Source organism: Protopterus annectens, chromosome 6.part1 (assembly GCF_019279795.1).
Source record: "Protopterus annectens isolate FY-2018-M chromosome 6.part1, PAN1.0, whole genome shotgun sequence".
NCBI classification, from domain to species: Eukaryota; Metazoa; Chordata; order Ceratodontiformes; family Protopteridae; genus Protopterus; species Protopterus annectens.
In genome coordinates, this window is record NC_056738.1 from 45,265,305 (window position 1) to 45,284,720 (window position 19,416).

General features: G+C 38.4%; 1 protein-coding gene across 1 annotated transcript in view; it reads left to right on the forward strand.

The window, feature by feature from the left end:
* SLC30A3 (solute carrier family 30 member 3) overlaps positions 1-19,416 on the forward strand; it is a 477,738-nt gene that overhangs the window by 365,327 nt on the left and 92,995 nt on the right. The window contains exon 5 of the mRNA XM_044075340.1: positions 14,108-14,324. Within this exon, the coding sequence (XP_043931275.1) occupies positions 14,108-14,324 (217 nt within the window). The remainder of the gene's footprint in view (positions 1-14,107; positions 14,325-19,416) is intronic.

The window sequence follows — 19,416 nt, forward strand, 5'->3', positions numbered from 1 at the left end:
AGTTAGCAGTACTAATATTAAAAAAGTGTCCCTTCTTTGACAGGTTCCTAGCTGTATTGTGTGGCTATTTTATATTTTTGCATCACATTTTTTGTCCATTTTTCATAAAATTGTGTTTTTTTTTGGCAAATTAGGGGCAAATCATTAAAGACTGAAGTTAGGAAAATAATGACAGACATTTGTGTTTCAGATTTCGTACCTTTCAGAAAATTCATACTAATGCAAGACCTACTATTCTATTATCTTTCTAAGTTTATAAGAGCAATATTTAAAAATTGTCCTTATTTTGGGCCATTGTCCCACTTCTATGTATGGCTCTGTCCATAATTCTTGTTCTGAGGTTGAGAGGTATGACAAATGTGTCAGGGCCATCACAGTCAGCCAGAGACATTTCAAATTGCGACATACTTGTTGCACCCCACTCCCCCATGTAGTAACTCTGGATGTGTCCAAGCAAGGCAAGGAGCAGTTATGCAGTGCAAATGTGCAGAGTATCCCCCCATCCAAGGTAGACACAAGTGCTACTTTTATTCTGTCCTTGATTTTGCAGAATGCTCTGGTTTCCGTCATATTTTTATACTGTTGATTTATGCTTATTATACTCAAAAAGTGCCTGTTGCTCTGTGTTTAAGTAGCAATGCTTTAATGACCATCAGGTAAGCTTGTCTGAGATTGTAAAATGCAAGTAAGCTTTAATAAGCATACTGTTAAATAATTGCTAACATTGAAAGCCTTTCTGTTGTTGCCATGCAGAAAATACTTACGTAACTAGATAATGTATAAGCCTTGGGTATTGAAATGCATATGACAGTATTTGTAATAAAGGACATGATTACATTATTTTAAGAAGCTCATTACATTTGTTGGAGACTTGCAGTCATCTTTTCAGCCTTTACCTGTAAACCAAACAGAATGCCAATTTATCATGTGTGGTCCATTACCTGTACAGTAATCCTTTTAAGCAATGTATCTTGAGCTTGTTTCTTGTTTGCTTTCCATTTTTTACTTTGATCATGTTTTCCCAATGAAACAAGTAGATAGTTGTCAGGCAGCAGGTCTTTTTTGGATAAGAAACATTTTTACAAGTGTGGGTATCACAGAGATTGCTACTTTCAGCATGTTACTTGGTACTTTAATAAAGCTGAATATAAATTATAATTAGAACTGCAGTGCAAGAAGTGGTTTGAGTTGAGTGCTGCTTGTTTTTCTTATACTTGATTTTGACTGGCATTCCAGTAATGTATTTAAAAAGTAATTTATTTTTTCATGCCTCACAACCTTTTTGTTTCTATCTAGATATTAAGTAAGCTGTCATACAGCCAATGCATTGAAATAGTTTTTTTCTTCTACACTTCATTTTGTCTTGATTGGACTCTCATAATAATGACGGTTTGGCACCCAGGGCAGCTTATTTATTTAAAGTTACAGTTTTTGTGGTTTTGAGCATAGACCTCCCCTTTTTAGTTGGCCACACCCCTTCCCAGCAACCCCACCCATTCACCTGTCTCCTGCAGCCCCCTTTTGATTTGAAGTCACCAGCCGCCACTGACTGAGTGGGAGTTTTTTGGGTTAGGGTCAGGGTTCCGGTAGGGCAAGGAAAGATCATGCTTTGGGAGGGATGCTTAGTGAAGGGAAATTAGTTAGTGGGAGTTTGCAGAACTGAGCAAGTGGCAGCAAGGATGTGTACCTCATGCTCATGTGGTAGACCCATGTGATGTGTAGCTTCTATTAAAAATGTTCAAAATATATCACATTCTTGATAGTCAGGGGTCGCAATGTTTCTTATGCCTTAATGACCTATGACTTGGCGGCTCACCTTAGGATACAAATGCTTTAAACTTATTTGTGAGTTAAGACTTCTAGGACACAAAGAGTTAAAGAAGAAATATGTTCATTAAGAGGAATCATAACAAGTATTCATATACTAAGACACGCCAAATCTAAACTTTTTACATCTGATCAAGTATTGCTGTTAGATGTTAAAAGAACAGAGCAGCAGTACATTATGAGCAACTTAGACAGTAGACTGACAGAGATGTAACCCTCCACAAGGGCATGAATATGTGTTGAAAATCTGACATAAAAGAATTGAGCCATGGTTTAGGTCCTAATATTCTAGAAGATTACTTCATTAGTATAATTAATAGTCAGTGTCTAATCCCCTCTTTCTGTAGTCACTCTCTTAAGTGCAACAAAGTGGTTCTGAAAATGCTTGGATATTAGAGCTCAGTCCGTAAAACTGAATAATGCTATCTCCACCTCTCCCTACCCCCAAAGTATCACTTGGTGTCCTGCATGGTTATGTGCTTGGTCCACTTCCATTTATTATTTCTGTCAATTTCATAATTCCACACTGAAGTAAGAATAAGGTAGTATTGTGTGTAGATTATTCAACTACCCTTCTTGCAGTATCAATTTAATGCAGTCTGAATTGCACAAACCTGCAGTTCTCTAAAGTATCAATTGCATTCTAAAGGTCTTCACTTGAAGTCTGATAAAACAAAATCCCTGTTATTCACTTCAGTCTCCTGATCTCTGCTACAGAAGTGCTTACCTTAATCTCTTTTGACAATTCTACAGTTGAAGATGTTAACTCCTCAACATTTCTACGTCTAATGATTGATGCATTTAAATATAATCAGCATATAAACTATATATCCCTAGGGCAAATGAGAAATGATGCCACCTATATAGTGACAAAACTTGTTATGACCTATTGCAAGGCTGTCCACTGGTCCTGTTCATTTCCTTCCTGCTTTACTGTATTCTAGACATTTTCACTAATCTCCAGCTCCCTTTCCACCATACGTTTATACAAGTATGCAAGAGAGTCCCCTGGTTTGTAGCCAGATCTCACTCTAGAATATATCATAGCATCTCACTCCAAGAACTGAATTAGAATGTGCTCCATATGAGTTATTTTATTTAAAATATGCACACAAACTGTTATGTTATAAAAAAATGTCCTTCTCATGAAAATGCCAGAATGTTGCACAAACCACTTTTTTAATCTTAGATCTACTGAAGATCATCTTATGTCTATTCCAAAGCTTGAAAAAGAAAAAGATTTGGTAATGCCTTTTATCTGTACTTAGCAACTAATTCTAAAATAAAGTTTTTCCTAATACAGGAATTTTTTCAGAAGGAACTACATTTTAAAAGGTGCTAAAGAACCATTAATACTCTTGAGTGGTTGTGTTGCTGTGCCATAACACAGATGTAAGGTACTGCAGATCCCTCGTGTATGACTATAGTGTCAGTACTGTGAATCTACCAGTTGCTTTCTTTATCTGCATCTTACTGTTACTCACATTGTACACTAGTTCAGTCTTGTACCTGTTTAACTGTAGCTACGTTGTAAACCGTAGTGTTATACTTTTTATACCTGCTCTAGGTATAGTTTTGTTTTAAAACCACTGTGTCTGCATTTTGTTTTAATTTTATGTGATGATATTACCTCGATTATTGTAAATGTGCCTCCCACAAGCTCTTCTTTTTGAGATTCCACCGAAAATGGGCACTGACATGAGGGCGTTCCTTGTCAACAAATGTAACTGTATAAGCAAACAATAAAGTAAATGAAGACAAGTTGTAACTGTCAGACATTACTCCTTATCATGGGGGGCTCTGGAAGCATAATATGTCTGTAACGTAATTCTGTAGTACTGACAAGTGTTACATTAATTTCATTTTGGAATATCCTGTATGAAAGATTTAACCAGATCATATGTATGCTGTGCAGGCATAAATCACAACTATTGAAAAAGAAGTACAAATGGGTGGTGAATGTCAAGCAAACAGCAGATCACCATTAAATTAACATTTATACCTGTAGTCATGATCTGAGAAGGCATGGTCTAGACCACATATTGACTATGTTGATACATTCCTTGAAAAATGTTTCTGTCTCTGATACTCATTCAAAGTGGAATGATCTATATGCTATGAACTCTGCTACATCATATGCAACCATTAAAAAACAAACAAAGGTTTAGCATACATGCTGTTCCAGAAATGGTGCTGCCTGATAATGGATCTGTTTCACCAGTGTGGAATTTGCAAACTTTAGGGATAAAAATGATAATAACCACGTAACGAGTGTACGTTCCAGTCTTCATTTATGTAGCTGCCACAGACTGCTGTACATAATCTGAAAAAGGGATAACAAAATGAAAGGTGAGTTTGTGGAAACAAGAATGACCTGCTTCTTGTTCACTTACAAAATTGTCCTTCATACCATGACAGCTTTATCTGCAGCAGCATTGCTTATGTTAAGAAAGTTGACATTTTCATTTGACTTATTCCAGCAGCAATCTAGAGAAAACAATGAGCTCTAAAATGAACTTTCAGTGAATATACAAAGATGAAAAGTTGTGGTTCTCATTACATCCGAGTGACGTCTCCAGGCGTATCTGCAGTTACCTCCTACTGCTCCTCTAGGTGTCAAATATTGCCTGTTCATATTTGCATTAATAATTCCAAAACCATGCTACACACAGGGCATCAGAATATTTTATCTCAAAGCATATATGATGGCAAACACAATTGTATTAGTATATGACCTCTGTCAATAAGTATTTGTTAGAACTGTAAGTTGATAACTTCATTTTTTAAAGGCTGAAGCCACGCCCACTGGGAGTTAAAGATACACATTCAAAAGAGTTCTACTATAGGGATTGAGGTAAATTGGGAGTTGGCATAATGGTTAACCATGGTTAAGGTTACTTCACAGACACAAAGTACAGGGTTTAAAGCTCACTTTGGAAAGTGTGGCTAGATGTAAAGGTTCTTCCTGGGGTTGTCAGCCTTGTAATCCGCTATGAATCTGAACTGGTGACTGCATTACTTTCATTGAAGTGAGTTGGGAGTGGGATAATGATTAAGGTGTTACCTTACAAGGTACAGAGCTTGATTCTCACCTTTGGAAAGCATGGCTAGGTTTAAAAAATGCCCTCTCAGTCTTTAGCATACTAATTACCTATGACATTATAAGTATTTGTGAGGAACAACAGTTATGATCACAAACAGATCCCAAGCATAACAGAATTGTTCCGAAATTGTGCCTGATACCATAGTCATCAGTCGTAGTTCATAAATAACATATTAAGGAAATCAGAGTAACACTTACAAATACCTAACCAGTCCTTGAACCTGAAAAAAAATAGAAAATTCACTGCGCTTCACAGAGGTTCACACATATTTGCTACTATATGTATTATATAACTATAAACATACCACTTGAGAGACTTTTACAAGCGTCTGCTGAAGTGACAAGGGACTGTGAAGAGCCCTTATCTGTAACTACAGTAAGATAAACATTCTGCAAGATCCTCAGGTTTGAATTGCTACCTCACACAGATGTATTATATGTGAAATAAGTACCCAGCTTACGTAAAAGGCTAGCCCTGGGATTCAGAAACATTTTATGCATCACAGTAGCCAATCTTGCATAAAGTGGGGGTAATGCAGAGACACACTGAACGTGATCATGGAAGGCTGAGAGATATTGTAGCCTATATAATATGTAAATAACATTATACTGACATGCAAATGTACAAATATTATTAAAATGAGGGCAATGGGGGATGCAAATGAGGATAAACAATATGGCTAAGTAATTCAGAAATGTATGTATTTCATGCAGAGATAGGCTACTGTCAGAGATGTTGATAGTTATGGGAGAGAGACCACACAAACATGTAGAGTGAAGATGCATTATTGAATATGTTGCTGCAATTGGCTGTTGTCACCACTGGTACTCACAGAGGTGCACATCACTTCCCTTTGTGCCGCTGTGTCATCCATCTGGGCCAAACATACCATGTCCCCCGTAACACAGAATTAGTGGATCATTACTATGTGGATAGAAGTACCATGCAGTTGCCAGCTGAGATGTATCGCTTTCATATGCAGGCTCATGAGATGCATGCAGACACCAAAGTATATGTGGTTTTGAGACTTTTAGGTAGGAGATCCTTTCAGTATCCAACATTACTGCAGTGCAGGGTAAAGCTGCATTGTCTAAGGCCAAGAACACAGCTTCCATGGGACCCAACAATATCCCTGGTTGTGTTCTATATGAATTACAAAATGAACTGGCCCCACACCTGTGTGCTCTGTTCACTCACAGCCTCACCTCAAGCTTTGTCCCTACTGAATGGTGCACTGCTACAGCCATCCCTCTCCATAAAGGAGGAGCAACTACAGACCCTGTAAATTATCACACCATTAGCCTGACGAGTCTGATATGTAAGACTATGGAGCACATCATCATGGACTTAATTAACAAGGATATAGGGAATCTCCAAACTCTAGATCCCATGCAATTTGGTTTTGTAAAACGTAGATCATGCCTGCTCAACCTGGTTGACTTCTTTCAGTCGGTCACCAGAGAGGTGGATGAAGGTAAGGCAGTTAATACAGCCTACCTCGAGCTGGCCAAGGCCTTTGATACCATTCCTCACTCAGGAATTTTTGATAAACTCAGCAAACTAGGCATCAACCCCTATATCATTAGGGGGGTTGCAAACTGGCTCACAGATAGAACTCACAGTGTCACAGTGTGAAAGTAGCAAGCTCCAAATCAGACTGCTGAACAGTCACGAGTGGAGTCCCACAGGGATCGGTCCTGGGTCCTCACCTGTTTGGCATCTACTTCTCAGAAGTCCAGGCCAACTCAGAGGGACTCGGGCTGACCAAATTCATGGACGACTGCAAGCTGGGAGCCATTATTAATTCCCAAAGTGATGCAGACATCCTACAGAAAGGACTCACTGAAACTAATGACTGGTGTCCAAACCATGGCCTTAAGCTTAATACCAAAAAATGCGTCGTCATCCCCTTTGGGAAAAACTCAGTTCCCATTAATTACCACATAGATGGGAGCCCACTGAACACTGAAGGCGTTATAAGAGATCTGGGGATACAGGTTGATAGCAACCTCTCCTTTGACCACCACATTGTCACTGTGGTCAGAAAGTCCTTCTATGTGGCACATCTCATTACCAAGGGTTTTGCATCCAGGAAGAAAGAGGTCATTGTCTCCCTCTACTCTTCCCTCATTAGGCCAATCATCGAGAACAATGCCCCATTTGGCATGTACCTCACTAGACACCTGCAACAGCTGGAGAGGCCACAAAAGTACCTCACGAAGTGGATCCTAGGCCTTCTATCCATTCAGCGTCTTTGTTATGTTCCACAGGGTCATCATAGATATTTCTCCAAAATCTATTTCTTCTTTTTTTTTTCTTTTTTTTTTTTTGGTGGTGTTTCTATTACTTTTTCTTTGTTTCCCAATTCTCTAAAAAGTTTTTTGGGTCAGGTCAAGATTGGAGCAGCATAGAGAAGTAGAAAGTAGAGGCTATACATCTTCTGCCTATGTTAGTGAGGTAGGTTTTTACTCTGTATAATGTGCCTAGTTTTTGATGTGTTTTTTAACCACTAGTGGTACATGGTGGTTAAATTTCAACTCGTCATCTATGATTACATCCGGTAATTTTGTGTGGTTTACTTGTTCTGTCATGATATTGTTGGCAGATAGGATAGTGAATACTGTATTTTTTTTTTGTTAGAGATGTGTTTTGGGGTAAAGAGCAGTAAATTAGTTTGGGAGGGGTTTAGTAGTAGTAAATTATTTAGCCATGTTTTACTCAATAAGAAGGATTATTGTGTAAGGTCCTGGAGATGAGAAAGATTCGACGGGCAGAGCAGATTAGGGTCAAGTCATTAGCATATTGAACTAGAGAGGCATTTCTGTAGCAGTGTAGAGGTCATTGATGAATATGTTGTAAAGTATGCGGCCAAGAATAGATCCTTGTGGGACATCAATAGATATAGGCAAGAAGGTGAAGAAATAATTACTTTTCCATTTCACTGCTTGTGCTCTGTTTGAGTGTTAGCTATAGAACCATCGTAGTGAACCGTTGGTGAACCCTAAGGATGAGAGTCTATGTAAGAGCTTCTGGTGGGAGGCATTATAGGATCATAGGATCATAAGAAGTTACTAGGCTATTGGCCCTGAGGCCCTTATAACCCTAGCCAAGAGTTTAGCCCATGTATAGACAAATCAGCACTCAATGCCCCTGTCCAGCAGGGACACGGGTGGAATCCCAGGGATGTATTTTCTATTTCCCATCCAGTTATCTAGGTTGCTTTTAAAAAGGGGTAAAGAGGTACACTGCTTGACATGGAGAGGGAGTCTATTCCACAGATGGGGGAGTCTCTGGGACACAAATCTGTCCCACCAAGTCCTATTGATGTCACAGACCAGGGTGAGGCCGTATGTGTGGGTTACTCAAGTGGAGCTTGACTTGCGGATATGCAGCAGTCCCATCAAGGCGGGATCCGAGATCGCCTTGTATGCCAGACAGAGGTCACCTCTGAGGAGTCTGTATGAAACTGAGTATCAAAAGCTTTTGATAAGTCTACAAAGATGGTGGCAACTAGGGTTCACTAGATGTTGACAGTATTAAAAAAAATTAGCAAACCAGTAGTTGTGCTGTGATGAGAACAGAATCCATAGTGGGTTGAAGATAGAAGCTGGTTAGTTATTAGATAGTTGAGACAATGCATATGAATCCTTTTTTATAATTTTTTGATAGGGGTGATAAGATGGCAATTGTCCTATAGTTTAAAAGATCAGCATTGATTTCACCCTTGTTCAGTGGAATAATGAATGATCTTTTTTCTATAGCAAGGGGACTTTATTTTCAGATATGGATTGATTTATCAGAACTGAAACTGGATATGCAATAGCCTCAGCTCCTACTTTAAGACATTCGACAGGTAGAATGCCAAGGGCAGTTTTAGTAGGTTTTAATGTTTTTTTAGGTATTTTTGATGGTATCTGTGGAAAATGGCTGGAAGGAGAAATGTTGAAAGAGGTCATTTGATTGAGTAGGGACCTCAAGAGCTTGAATAGTCACCTAGCTGATTAATGACTGTACAGTCTGTATAAAATGGATTTTGAAATGGCTGGCTATGGTATCATTCTGTTTCTGTGTGTTTAGTACTGGTGTGTAGCTCAGTTCTCTGGGGTATTAAGAATCATTATTAAGAGTCATTGGCTGCACATATGTTGCAATAAAGGCCTTACCTGCAGAGCAGGAACAATAGTATATTAACTGTAAAGGGTTCGACTTCATCAACTGTCAGGTGGTCTGCAGTGCACAGAATATACAATGTATCAGCAGGCAGCTAGGCTTTGCCCATGACTTCTGCATCTGGTACATGTATCTTATACCACCAGTGGTTTGTGCTGGGTGATTTTTCCACAAGGCCATCTTAGTGGTGATGCCAGATATGCCCTGGAGCCATGACTAATGACAGCAATTAGATACTGGCATAGTATGGCAGAGAATGCGTACATTACTGCCCTGCATAAAATTGAGTTATTGCTGAGCATATGTTTGGACTGCTAAAGACCTGATTCCACTGTCCAGATGTGTCTGGTAGTGCACTGCAGTATATCCTCTGGAACACGCAGCAACATCTTTGCATCGTGTGCAATATTATACAACATGGTGATATGCAAACAGTTACAACAGCATATAGACATCTGGGAGGAAGAAATTCCTGAGTCAATAGCAGAGGAGCTGCCAGAGGAGGCAGCTGCAGGGGAGGACTATGTCAGACAGAGGTGGATGCAGCACACTGTGTGGCACTGGCTAAGAGGCAGCTTCTGGTTCATAACTATTAGACAGAATAAGCATTGCACAGAACAGTAAAAATTATGCTTGCAGTATTACATACAGGCTGTGCTGTACCATACAGGGACTGGCAATACCATGCATCAGACACAGGCTATCCAAGTAGCAGAGCATTTAAAGCACAGCACAACTGTCATCAAATGTACAGGTGGAGAGGAACACAGTGACACTAATGAGCAGTGTGTAGGGGTGAAAGTTAATGCTATGCACGTAAACAAAATGTGTGTGTGTGTGTGTGTGTGTGTGTGTGTGTGTGTGTGTGTGTGTGTGTGTGTCTATGGACACAACTCCATCAGATGATACTGTACTGGGGTCTAGTGGACAGGTCTAGGGCACCCAAAGGAGATGTATGCAGTGACCATGCAGATCCTCAGCTGTGAGATCACATACACCACACCCCCATGGCTTATTATGCCCCACATCACCGCAGCTCTGGTCATGGGTTTACTGCCACTACACACCTGTATGCACATCATCCAAAAGGGACATTTGAGTTTAGGTGTGGCCCTGGTATAATGGTATAGCTAGCAGCTGTGTGGTACACCAGTAGCAGTATGTACCTGTAGGACTGCTCATCAGACACAGTCAGTATACAAATGCTTCTCTCTCTCTCTCTGTCACTGTCCTTTTTCATATTTTATTTGATGTTTCTTGCTTTATTTCTATTAGTTTGTTGTACCATTTACAATGTCTATGCTTGTGGTGTGACACCAGTCTCCACTCTGCCACTGCCTCCATCCTTCTTCTACAAACACATAATCTGCATAAGGAGGGGCTAATGTCATGTCCTGGTTCACATTTTTCTGGGATGTGAAGCTAGTTATTTTCCAGGCAAGCTAATTCTGGGCTCTTTCTCTCAGGTTAGTCAGTTCAGCTATCTCTGAAACATTATATTTCGGAGTTTATGAGCTACTGAGCGATCAATAATGGTTTTGCTTTGTTGCTGTTTCTAATGAAGCTTTTATTTCTCCTTAACAGTGGTTAAATCATTACAGGAGTTTGGACATCATATTTAATATATAATGCCTAGGCTTCTCCCATTTTAACCTATGAAAATTTGAGAAAAAGAAATTGCCATGTAAGTAAACAAAGAGGAAGAGGATTTGAACTAAAACCCTAGAAAAGGTTTAAGTATAAGTCCATAACATACTTGAGGATTTGGAAACAGCCATGCCACTCATGCTAAGAGCTATGGTAAAAGAGATCTATTTTCATAATGTGATATTTTGAAATTTACAAACACATCAGCTGCAATAAGGAAACACCTGATTATCTGCTAATCTGCATGTAGTTTTAAACTGTCAGCCTATGCAGCGTGTTGGCACAGACACTTTCCCCCAGTCATTTTCCCACACAAACATACACGCACACATACAGCACATACCACTTACTTGTCTCAGAGTGAACTGAATGTTCAGATGGTTCCTCTTACATTTTCACTAACCTCATAAATCACAAATGATTACAATTAGTCATTAATGCCAGACAAAGTTTCAGACTTTGTATCCTTCAGTAACTGTATTCTAATGCAAAAGCTGTTATTCTAATTATTTTTTTATTTTAATATGTGTAAAAATTAAAATCTGTCCATGACTGCATATCTTTGTCCACCATTAATTTTAGCCTTGTCTAGATGTCTTGAGCTACAACACGAGAGGTATGCTTTGATGTGCCCTGTCCCTCCCCCTTGTACCTCACAAACTGCTGCAGGCCTTGCATGATGCCCAGGATATTCATTATATGGTAAGAATCCTCTTGCTACACTAACTGATTAGTTAGCACAGCCCACCAGTGCTGCTGTTTCCTGCTGCAAGGGTGCAGGATTCAAAGACTTTTTCCACTTCCATTGTAATTTAATATTTCTTTCTAGTTTTAGTTTTTATTCTCATTTTATCCCTGGTATCTACTGGTAGCATGAAAGACTGATATTCTTTTTGGAAGGTTAGAGGGTGCTGGGTTTAAATCCTTTTTAGTGCATTTAAGGCAAGCTGTTCCTGGTGTTTACTCCCCGAACTATGTCATTTTTTTTAATAACTGCCCTTAAGGCATATTGTTAATGATTTTTCTTTCTTGGCTTATCTAAAGACATAGGGCTGAATTCATAAATATATTAAGAGCAAGGCAATATGGTATAAGGCTGTTACCCTGATTTGTATAATATAATGTTGACGATGCAGAGAAAAACAGTTCTTAAATGCCAAGGTTACACAGTACAAAGTGGCATAACAGCTTTACACAGATTTGGTCCGCCCTTCTAAAGTGTATTACGTCAAAATGCAACTAAGCACCAAAGATCCATCTCCCAGCTGATCGAGATTAGTGCCACTTAAGTCTGGACCAGATTGCACTTTGCAGAATATGATGTGCAGCATAGCAGGGTAGCTCCATAATATCCATGACCCCTCTCTTTAACAAAGAACCGTGCCTTTACTTTGCAGTGTATCCCATTTCTGGGACAAGGTATTCATGCACAATTGAATGCTTCTGTCACTTGATAACCACCCACTGTAGAAATGCATTTTGCTGTCCTACCTCCATCAAATCTATACATGCATAATGGCTTTCATTCATTCGTGTACCATGCCACTCTGGAAGCATTTGCATATTATTTAAATTACTTACATAAACAGAATTGTTGTGAATCACTGTTGCATGTAATATTCAAGTATTATGCAACAGAATGATTCCATGTAGGGCTGCCCAACAGTGTAGGGAGATAGGTGCCGCTAGGCAACAAGATGCTTTGGTATTATTGTTAGGGGGACCCTAGACAATGAGTATTCTTATATATCTCACATTAGGTCATGGCTAAACCACCTGTAGTCAACTGTACTGACGTATAAAAGAAGTAAATAAATAAGATAAAGAGGGCTACTAGGTAACTAGCCTTACTGCAGTAATGAAGGGAGGGTACCCTAAACAAGGAGCATTACTGTATTTATTGTAAATGAAGGGAGAAGATCCTAGACAATAAACATTACTTACTGTATTTACTGTAAAAGAAGGAAGGGGACCAGAGGGGACCAGACACAAATGTAAATGAAGGGGAGGAGCAGTGACAATAAGCATAAATGTATTTACTGTAAATGAAGGAAGGAGACTAGAGACAATGAGCTTAACTGTATTTACTGTAAATGAAGGGGAGGAGCAGTGGCAATAGGCATAAATGTATTTATTGTAAATGAAGACAGAGGACTCTGGACAATAGGCATTACAGTACTTACTGCAAATGAAGGTGAGGGGGCCCTAGAAAATGTATTGCATTCATTATAAGCAAAAGGGAAAGGAACCTAGAAAATAAGAATTAGTATTGTTATGGTAAGAAACAGGCTGTGAACACTAGAAAGCAAATATGTATTTTGCAGTTTTTCAATTGATATGATGAAGCAATTGTGGACAATGAGCACTGTATTATATTATTTTGGAGTGGGTAGTGGGATCCTAGACACAAGCATAACAAAATATTACCTCGGATAAATGTTGTGGGCATGCAGCACTAAAGCTCTGAGGCATTTCTGGGACGTGGTGCTATAGTTCTGTGTTATGTGTGGCAGAATGATTGTTCCGCTGCACAGAGTGCTTGTTAGTTTTTTTTTAGTTTGTTAGTTAGTTAGTCAGGTAGCTATGCTTCCATACATAAGCACCTGGAGTACTTGCACCATGAAGCTCTGCCCTCCACAACACAGAAATAGTGATTCCTCATGAATCCCCATGCCACGTATTGAGTTTTTGGTTAGAAAAGAACTCATAAGAATCTTATTTGTGCTTTTACTTATGTGCATACTAAAAATAGTGTTATTGCTGTTAGTAAACAAGAATAAAGAGGAATGGCATAGAGGTGTCTTGCACTTGTGACATGATGCAAACACTGCTTCTGATGAAAATAATTTGTAAGCTTTAATAGCAAATTACAGTCTGGTTTTCATGTAAAAAAAAGTTCCACACTCGTTTGCAGAATGAAAATGTCTAAACAAATGCAACACATTAAAGCAAAAAGAGAATGCATTTTATTTATGAGAATAGATTTGGTTAGGGTGCTAAAACTATAGTTGTGGAACATTTTTAAACTAATAGCCACAGACACTGAACTAAAAGTATAATAATCCTTCATTTAATAAAATTCTTCTAGCAAACACTGTCGTCAAACCAATGAAAAAAATGCAAATGAATCATTCTAAGCTACGTTTCAGAAGTAACAAAAACAATCTTGAAACTTAATTAGCTAATAAAGAATAAGGCAGTAGTTTACGACTTGATATTCTCTAAGATTCATAAGAAATCTGAACCTTACCAATGTTCTGCATAAATCTGAAGAAGCATTCTGAACAAAATAATGTGCCAATAACATTTCAAACAAATTAGCATTCACAAAGTTCTTTTTCTTTTAATTTGTATTTCAGAATGGCATACATATTGCACCAGTCCACTACATTCCATAGCCACAGTCATCGGCCTGGCTATCAGAAGATCGAAGAAGGCTCTGAAGACAGCCCAGGAGAGAATGGACCATCTCTGCAACACAGCAACACGAGTGTGAGAGCTGCTTTTATCCATGTGATTGGTGACCTGTTGCAAAGTATTGGAGTGTTAGTTGCGGCTATTATCATTTATTTTAAGGTAGGTACAATTTATGGAAGCACATCTTATTTTTATATTGCTTGATAGGCAATAGTCAAGGTTACTATTCTTACATTTTCCCAAAATATGGAACCTGCACTTTATTGTGTCCTGCTATGTTGTGTGTTGAAACACTGAAATAGAAAGATCATGTACCTCTTGTTGTCAACATTTCAATGCATCAGCATTGGGTAGATTGCACATTGTATGCTTCTTTGTGGCTTCTTGGACTTCGAAGAGAGAGAGAAGGTGAGTTTTATGTTTGTTTCCCACCTTTTCCTTTTTCTTTTACTTTGTGAAACTTTGTAGTTAATGTATATACAGGCTGCTGCTGTGAGAGCTTATCCTCACATCAGGGGCAGAGGCAAGAAATATTTCTGCATTTTGTACACCCTTGGGAGTGTCATTGTTTTTAGGTTGCAACCTCCCAAAGGTTTAGACCTTTTAGTCTGTAATAATCACGTCAATTAAGTAAGGCACAGTTATGCATGTGATTTCTAAAGAAAGTTTTGTAAAATTCCAGAACATGGAATATCTAATTAAAGGATTTCATGGCATATTGTGTTTTAGACAAGATCATTTCTTCAAAACAACCAACATCTCTGTTTATATTTATTATTTGCACTAATGATTTGCTTTCTTTTATGTACTGCACTTAACATACGCTTTTATTCTGCAAAAACAAACTACAATTATAATCACTATAATGAGTGGAAAGTATAACAACTATTGCACAGTTCATGGTCTTTCAGTTAAACAGAACTTTTGTTATTTTAATAGTTGTAAAATCAGTGTCCTTGTTGACAGGGACTACAATATTTAGCTTTGCACAGAAAGAGAAGAAAGTGTTTTTAGCTTATATGAGATGTCTTCAGAATTGTGACATAGTTTACAAATATTTTAATGTTTGGCTTTTTCTTCATCTTAAGTATGATTTCTGTAATGAATTCTTTGTTGTTTATGAGGGATGCCCAGTTCTTTGGCTTCCCTGCTCTTCTTTAACTTTTCACCAGTGCTGTCTACCAGCTTGCCAGGTAGACTCCATCATGTTTCAGTTTTACCAACCACCTTCCTATCATAGATGTAAGGACCGACTTTGTTCCAGGGGCTACTAACTCATATAATGTATTTTTTAATGGTGAAGAATTGTCACCTCTGCAACCTCACACCCCTGATAATCGCATACTTATACTGACTCTGAGACTGCTGTAAATTGGAGTAGGAAGAATATTCCTGAGATTCCACTGTCTTGTACTACATATAGAGCAGTATTCATAATCAGTTGCGCTAATGTGTTAGGGAATTCAAAGCAAGCGCAGACAGGTGCAGCTAAGCCACAATTCATAGAGGCCAGTCATGCCAATTCATGGTGTTCACGAATGTAGATATGCAAATGAATAGATAATGAGATGTTAATGAGACGTGATGTAAATGTTCTTATGCTAATTAAAGCTATTTTACACCAATTGCAATTCATAGTCAGTTTTTCCTGTTTTCCTGTGTTTGTCACAGATGCAGTATAAAAAGGGAAGACTCACCAAAAGTATCAGAGTTGCAGTTGGTGAAAATGTTTTCTCTTGCAGCCAACTGTTGTTAGCAACAGTCTTATACTCATGTTTGAAGATCAGTAAAGTCAGCTTGGGTTGACTTTCTGTAACTGTATGGTGTTTACCAAAGAAAATAAGAGCCTTATCATTAGCTATTTAAACAACTTTGAAATGAACACTGTATGCTTGCATGTCACAGATGTACAAACTGAACAGATGATGAGTGATACTGAGCCTTGTTGCATGAGTTTGTTAGAAGAGAATAACATGGATGATGCATTTCCCCATTTGACTTTAAATTTATGTCAGAGAGAAAGTTTTCAGACCATTTTATGATCTTGCAATGGACATCAAGTTTTCTGAGTGTTAAATAAAGGCCAGCTTGACTAATGATGTCAAAAGTCTTAGGTTTAGGAGTATTGCTTCTACAACTTCTCTTGTATTGAACCTGTATCTAATGTAATCTGTAACACTCAGTAATGCTGTACTAACAGACGGCATTATTTGGAAACAGTGCTTTGAGTTAGAAAGGAGGCTGTGTTCATTTGTATAGTCAATGATCTGATGAACTATATGCACTAATACTTTAGACAGGATATTCAGTATTGCTACCTACTTCTTGCCTACCATCAAGCCGTTTGCTGTCAATCATTCCACTGCTACCCAGTGGGTTACAGTCAATCTCAGGAACTGTCATTCAGGCAGCCTTCAATGATTTTCTTTTGCTTTAGCCCTGTCAGTCCCCTGTGCTTACCTGTAGCATTCTAGTGGTGTTTTGCCGTGGGTCTTGTAATTGACCTTCACACCTCCACATGCAACAAAATCATGGCACTGCCCCTTGTAGACAGCATCTCTGTGAGATCCCTGATCTCCATTCGTGGATTCTGCCAAAGAGCATGCACCAGTGTCCAAGCCTGCATTCCCCACCCATCTGTCCTGAGGAAAGGAGCACAATCTTATGCCTGTGAAGAATGCCATCATTCATCCCTGCTCCACACCAGCTCTAACAGGTCAAACTTAGGTCACCTGTGTGACAGGTAGGGCCTTATCTCGCCGCGCCAGTATAGCTGGTACAGGGCAACAGTTTTTGAGTCAGTGATAAACAACTTTTGTGTAAAGGTATGGTATAGGTTTCCTTCCAAACTGATAGCAAATTACTGTCACAAATGCATCACCTAGCAGTGCTAAGGAGAAGGTAACAGATAAAAGCTCTAATTTTCAGGAATTTTGGAGGCAACTGATCAAATCCTGTTTGTAAAAATTTTCAGAAAGTAAACAAACACACGTCTTTAACTTGAATTTGTTATGTAGTTTGAGGATTTGGAGTTTGTATGATTACGTTGGAGGTGTGGGTATAGTTGAAGGCCATAGTGGGAGTGTGGATATTTGGCAATGCTGTTGTTTCAAAATAGTTATGTTGAAGCTCAACCACATCTTTGTCAGCTGAATTAGGACTGAGTTATAGATGGTGCTGATGCCTGGTTTTATATAACAAAACATTTTGTGGGAGGATTTAGTAGGATCATCATGCTTAAAGTAACCTTTTTTTTATTCTAATGGACTATTTCCCTTTGTTTCATAGGTACTCAGAGGTGTCAAGGTCAGATTTACATTTCCTTTTTGTTCACTTTGCTCATGATCTTTGTAGCATGAGAGTTTTAATTCAGCAGCAGTCCCAAGCTGTGATGTGTACTTTTATCACTGACAGATATTGAGGATATATATAGTTGTCTTGCAGAAGTAATATGCTGCATCATTTCATTTGGAAGGAGGTATGTGGGCAACCATTTAGTTTGCTGTTTTCTTTCATTAAGATAAGTTTTGCTTAGATTGTTTTTTAACAACAAACTGTGATGTACCTATAGCACTTATGTGGTTTAGTGTGGTCCAGATAATAATAGTGGAAAGATGAACTAGTGGGATGGGTCAGAAAAAAATTATCTCTACAATGAACAGTATCCTATCATCTTTACAATACCACCACCACCAGGCCTGCTCCCAAACTACTCCCCTTACTCCTAAAGCATGTCAAGGCAATTTGAGAGACTTGGACCATGGGGGTACTATATCATTCCACTTTCCATTCCTGGATCCTATTAACTGAGTAATACTGTTACTTTATTAGGGAGTATAGTACTACACATCAGTCTGTCACCATTAATATGAATGCTCCCCCTCCATATATTTACTAGATCATGAAAAATACAATGAACCCTTGTGAATGGTTCCTCAAAAGGAACAAGATGTGTCTAGCAGTATCAGCAGTTACAATGTACTCCACAAAAACAGCAGTGCTTGTACAAATCCTAGAAAGCTCAACCAATCATTGAAGGTCTGAGTTTTTCAATGAAACCTGAAGTATTAAGTTAAGAAATAAAGTGTGATATCCAGTAGAAAATTAACTTAACACTCTGCTATAAATTGTCTATATACTCCAAATGTCTGTACTATTATCTGATATGTTTGTCCTTGGAATGCTCCCATGCATCAGATCATAGCTGAGCTGTCTCCATTAAACTGCATGCTTTTATGCCGAGTTTGATAAGTATAGCATCCTGTGTTCTTCTTGGCTGATTCACAGTTATAGGCAGGCTGTTCGCAGACAGGTTTCATTTTCCTTTTTAGGTGACCATAGCAATCCTTGAGTTATAGCCAGAAAAATAGTGCCTACTTGCAAGTCAGTCCATAGTATTTCCATTCAGTATTCCAGAAATATTTATTTACATTTCAATGTTATTAGTTTAATTGTTAAATCTTTCTAAACACAAAACAGTTAAAACACACAAACTAATAGCAAGAAAGGCTATTATACAATGGAAAGTCAGCAAAGCCAAGAAACGTGCACACTGATTCGCCAATCCAACCAGCGTGCACATTGTAAATCGAAGATAACCTAAGTGAGAAGTCTGGCTGCAATGAACAAAACCGTACAAAAAACACCTTACCAGCAAGCACAACAAAAATTCAAACTCCTGTCTTACTGCAAAGTGTGTTTTATAATAAAAAAAAAAAAAAACGAACATCCTAAATGAAAAAAAGAGTACTTTTACTAAAACCTAAAAAGTGGCAGCAACTTCCTTAAAAATGATTTGACCTCACACATACAAGAACACGCAGTAACTGTTCTGCTTAAAACACATTACTGGCAGCCACAATACACATTGAGATTCCTCTCATACTGCAAAGACTGTTCTACAAACACACACTAACTGCCCGGCTTCATAACCTACGTTACTATTCAAAAGTAACACAAAACCATTAAAGGAAAACATCGCCACAGAGTATGAAACTCTATTCTCCTTAAGTCTGGCTTCACGTAAAAAGCTAACAGTTTGAAATATATAGTTTTTATACTCACTGTAGCTTCAGACACAGTCAGTAATCATAAGAAGGTCAATAACTACACCAAATACAAAGCAATTACAGTACGTTCTCACTGTCACTTCTATTTCCCAGCATTTAACAGGTACAAAAATGACTTTCCTGTACTTACAAAACATCAAAGAACACTACGGATACCACACTCCCCTGTTTTATTACGTCTC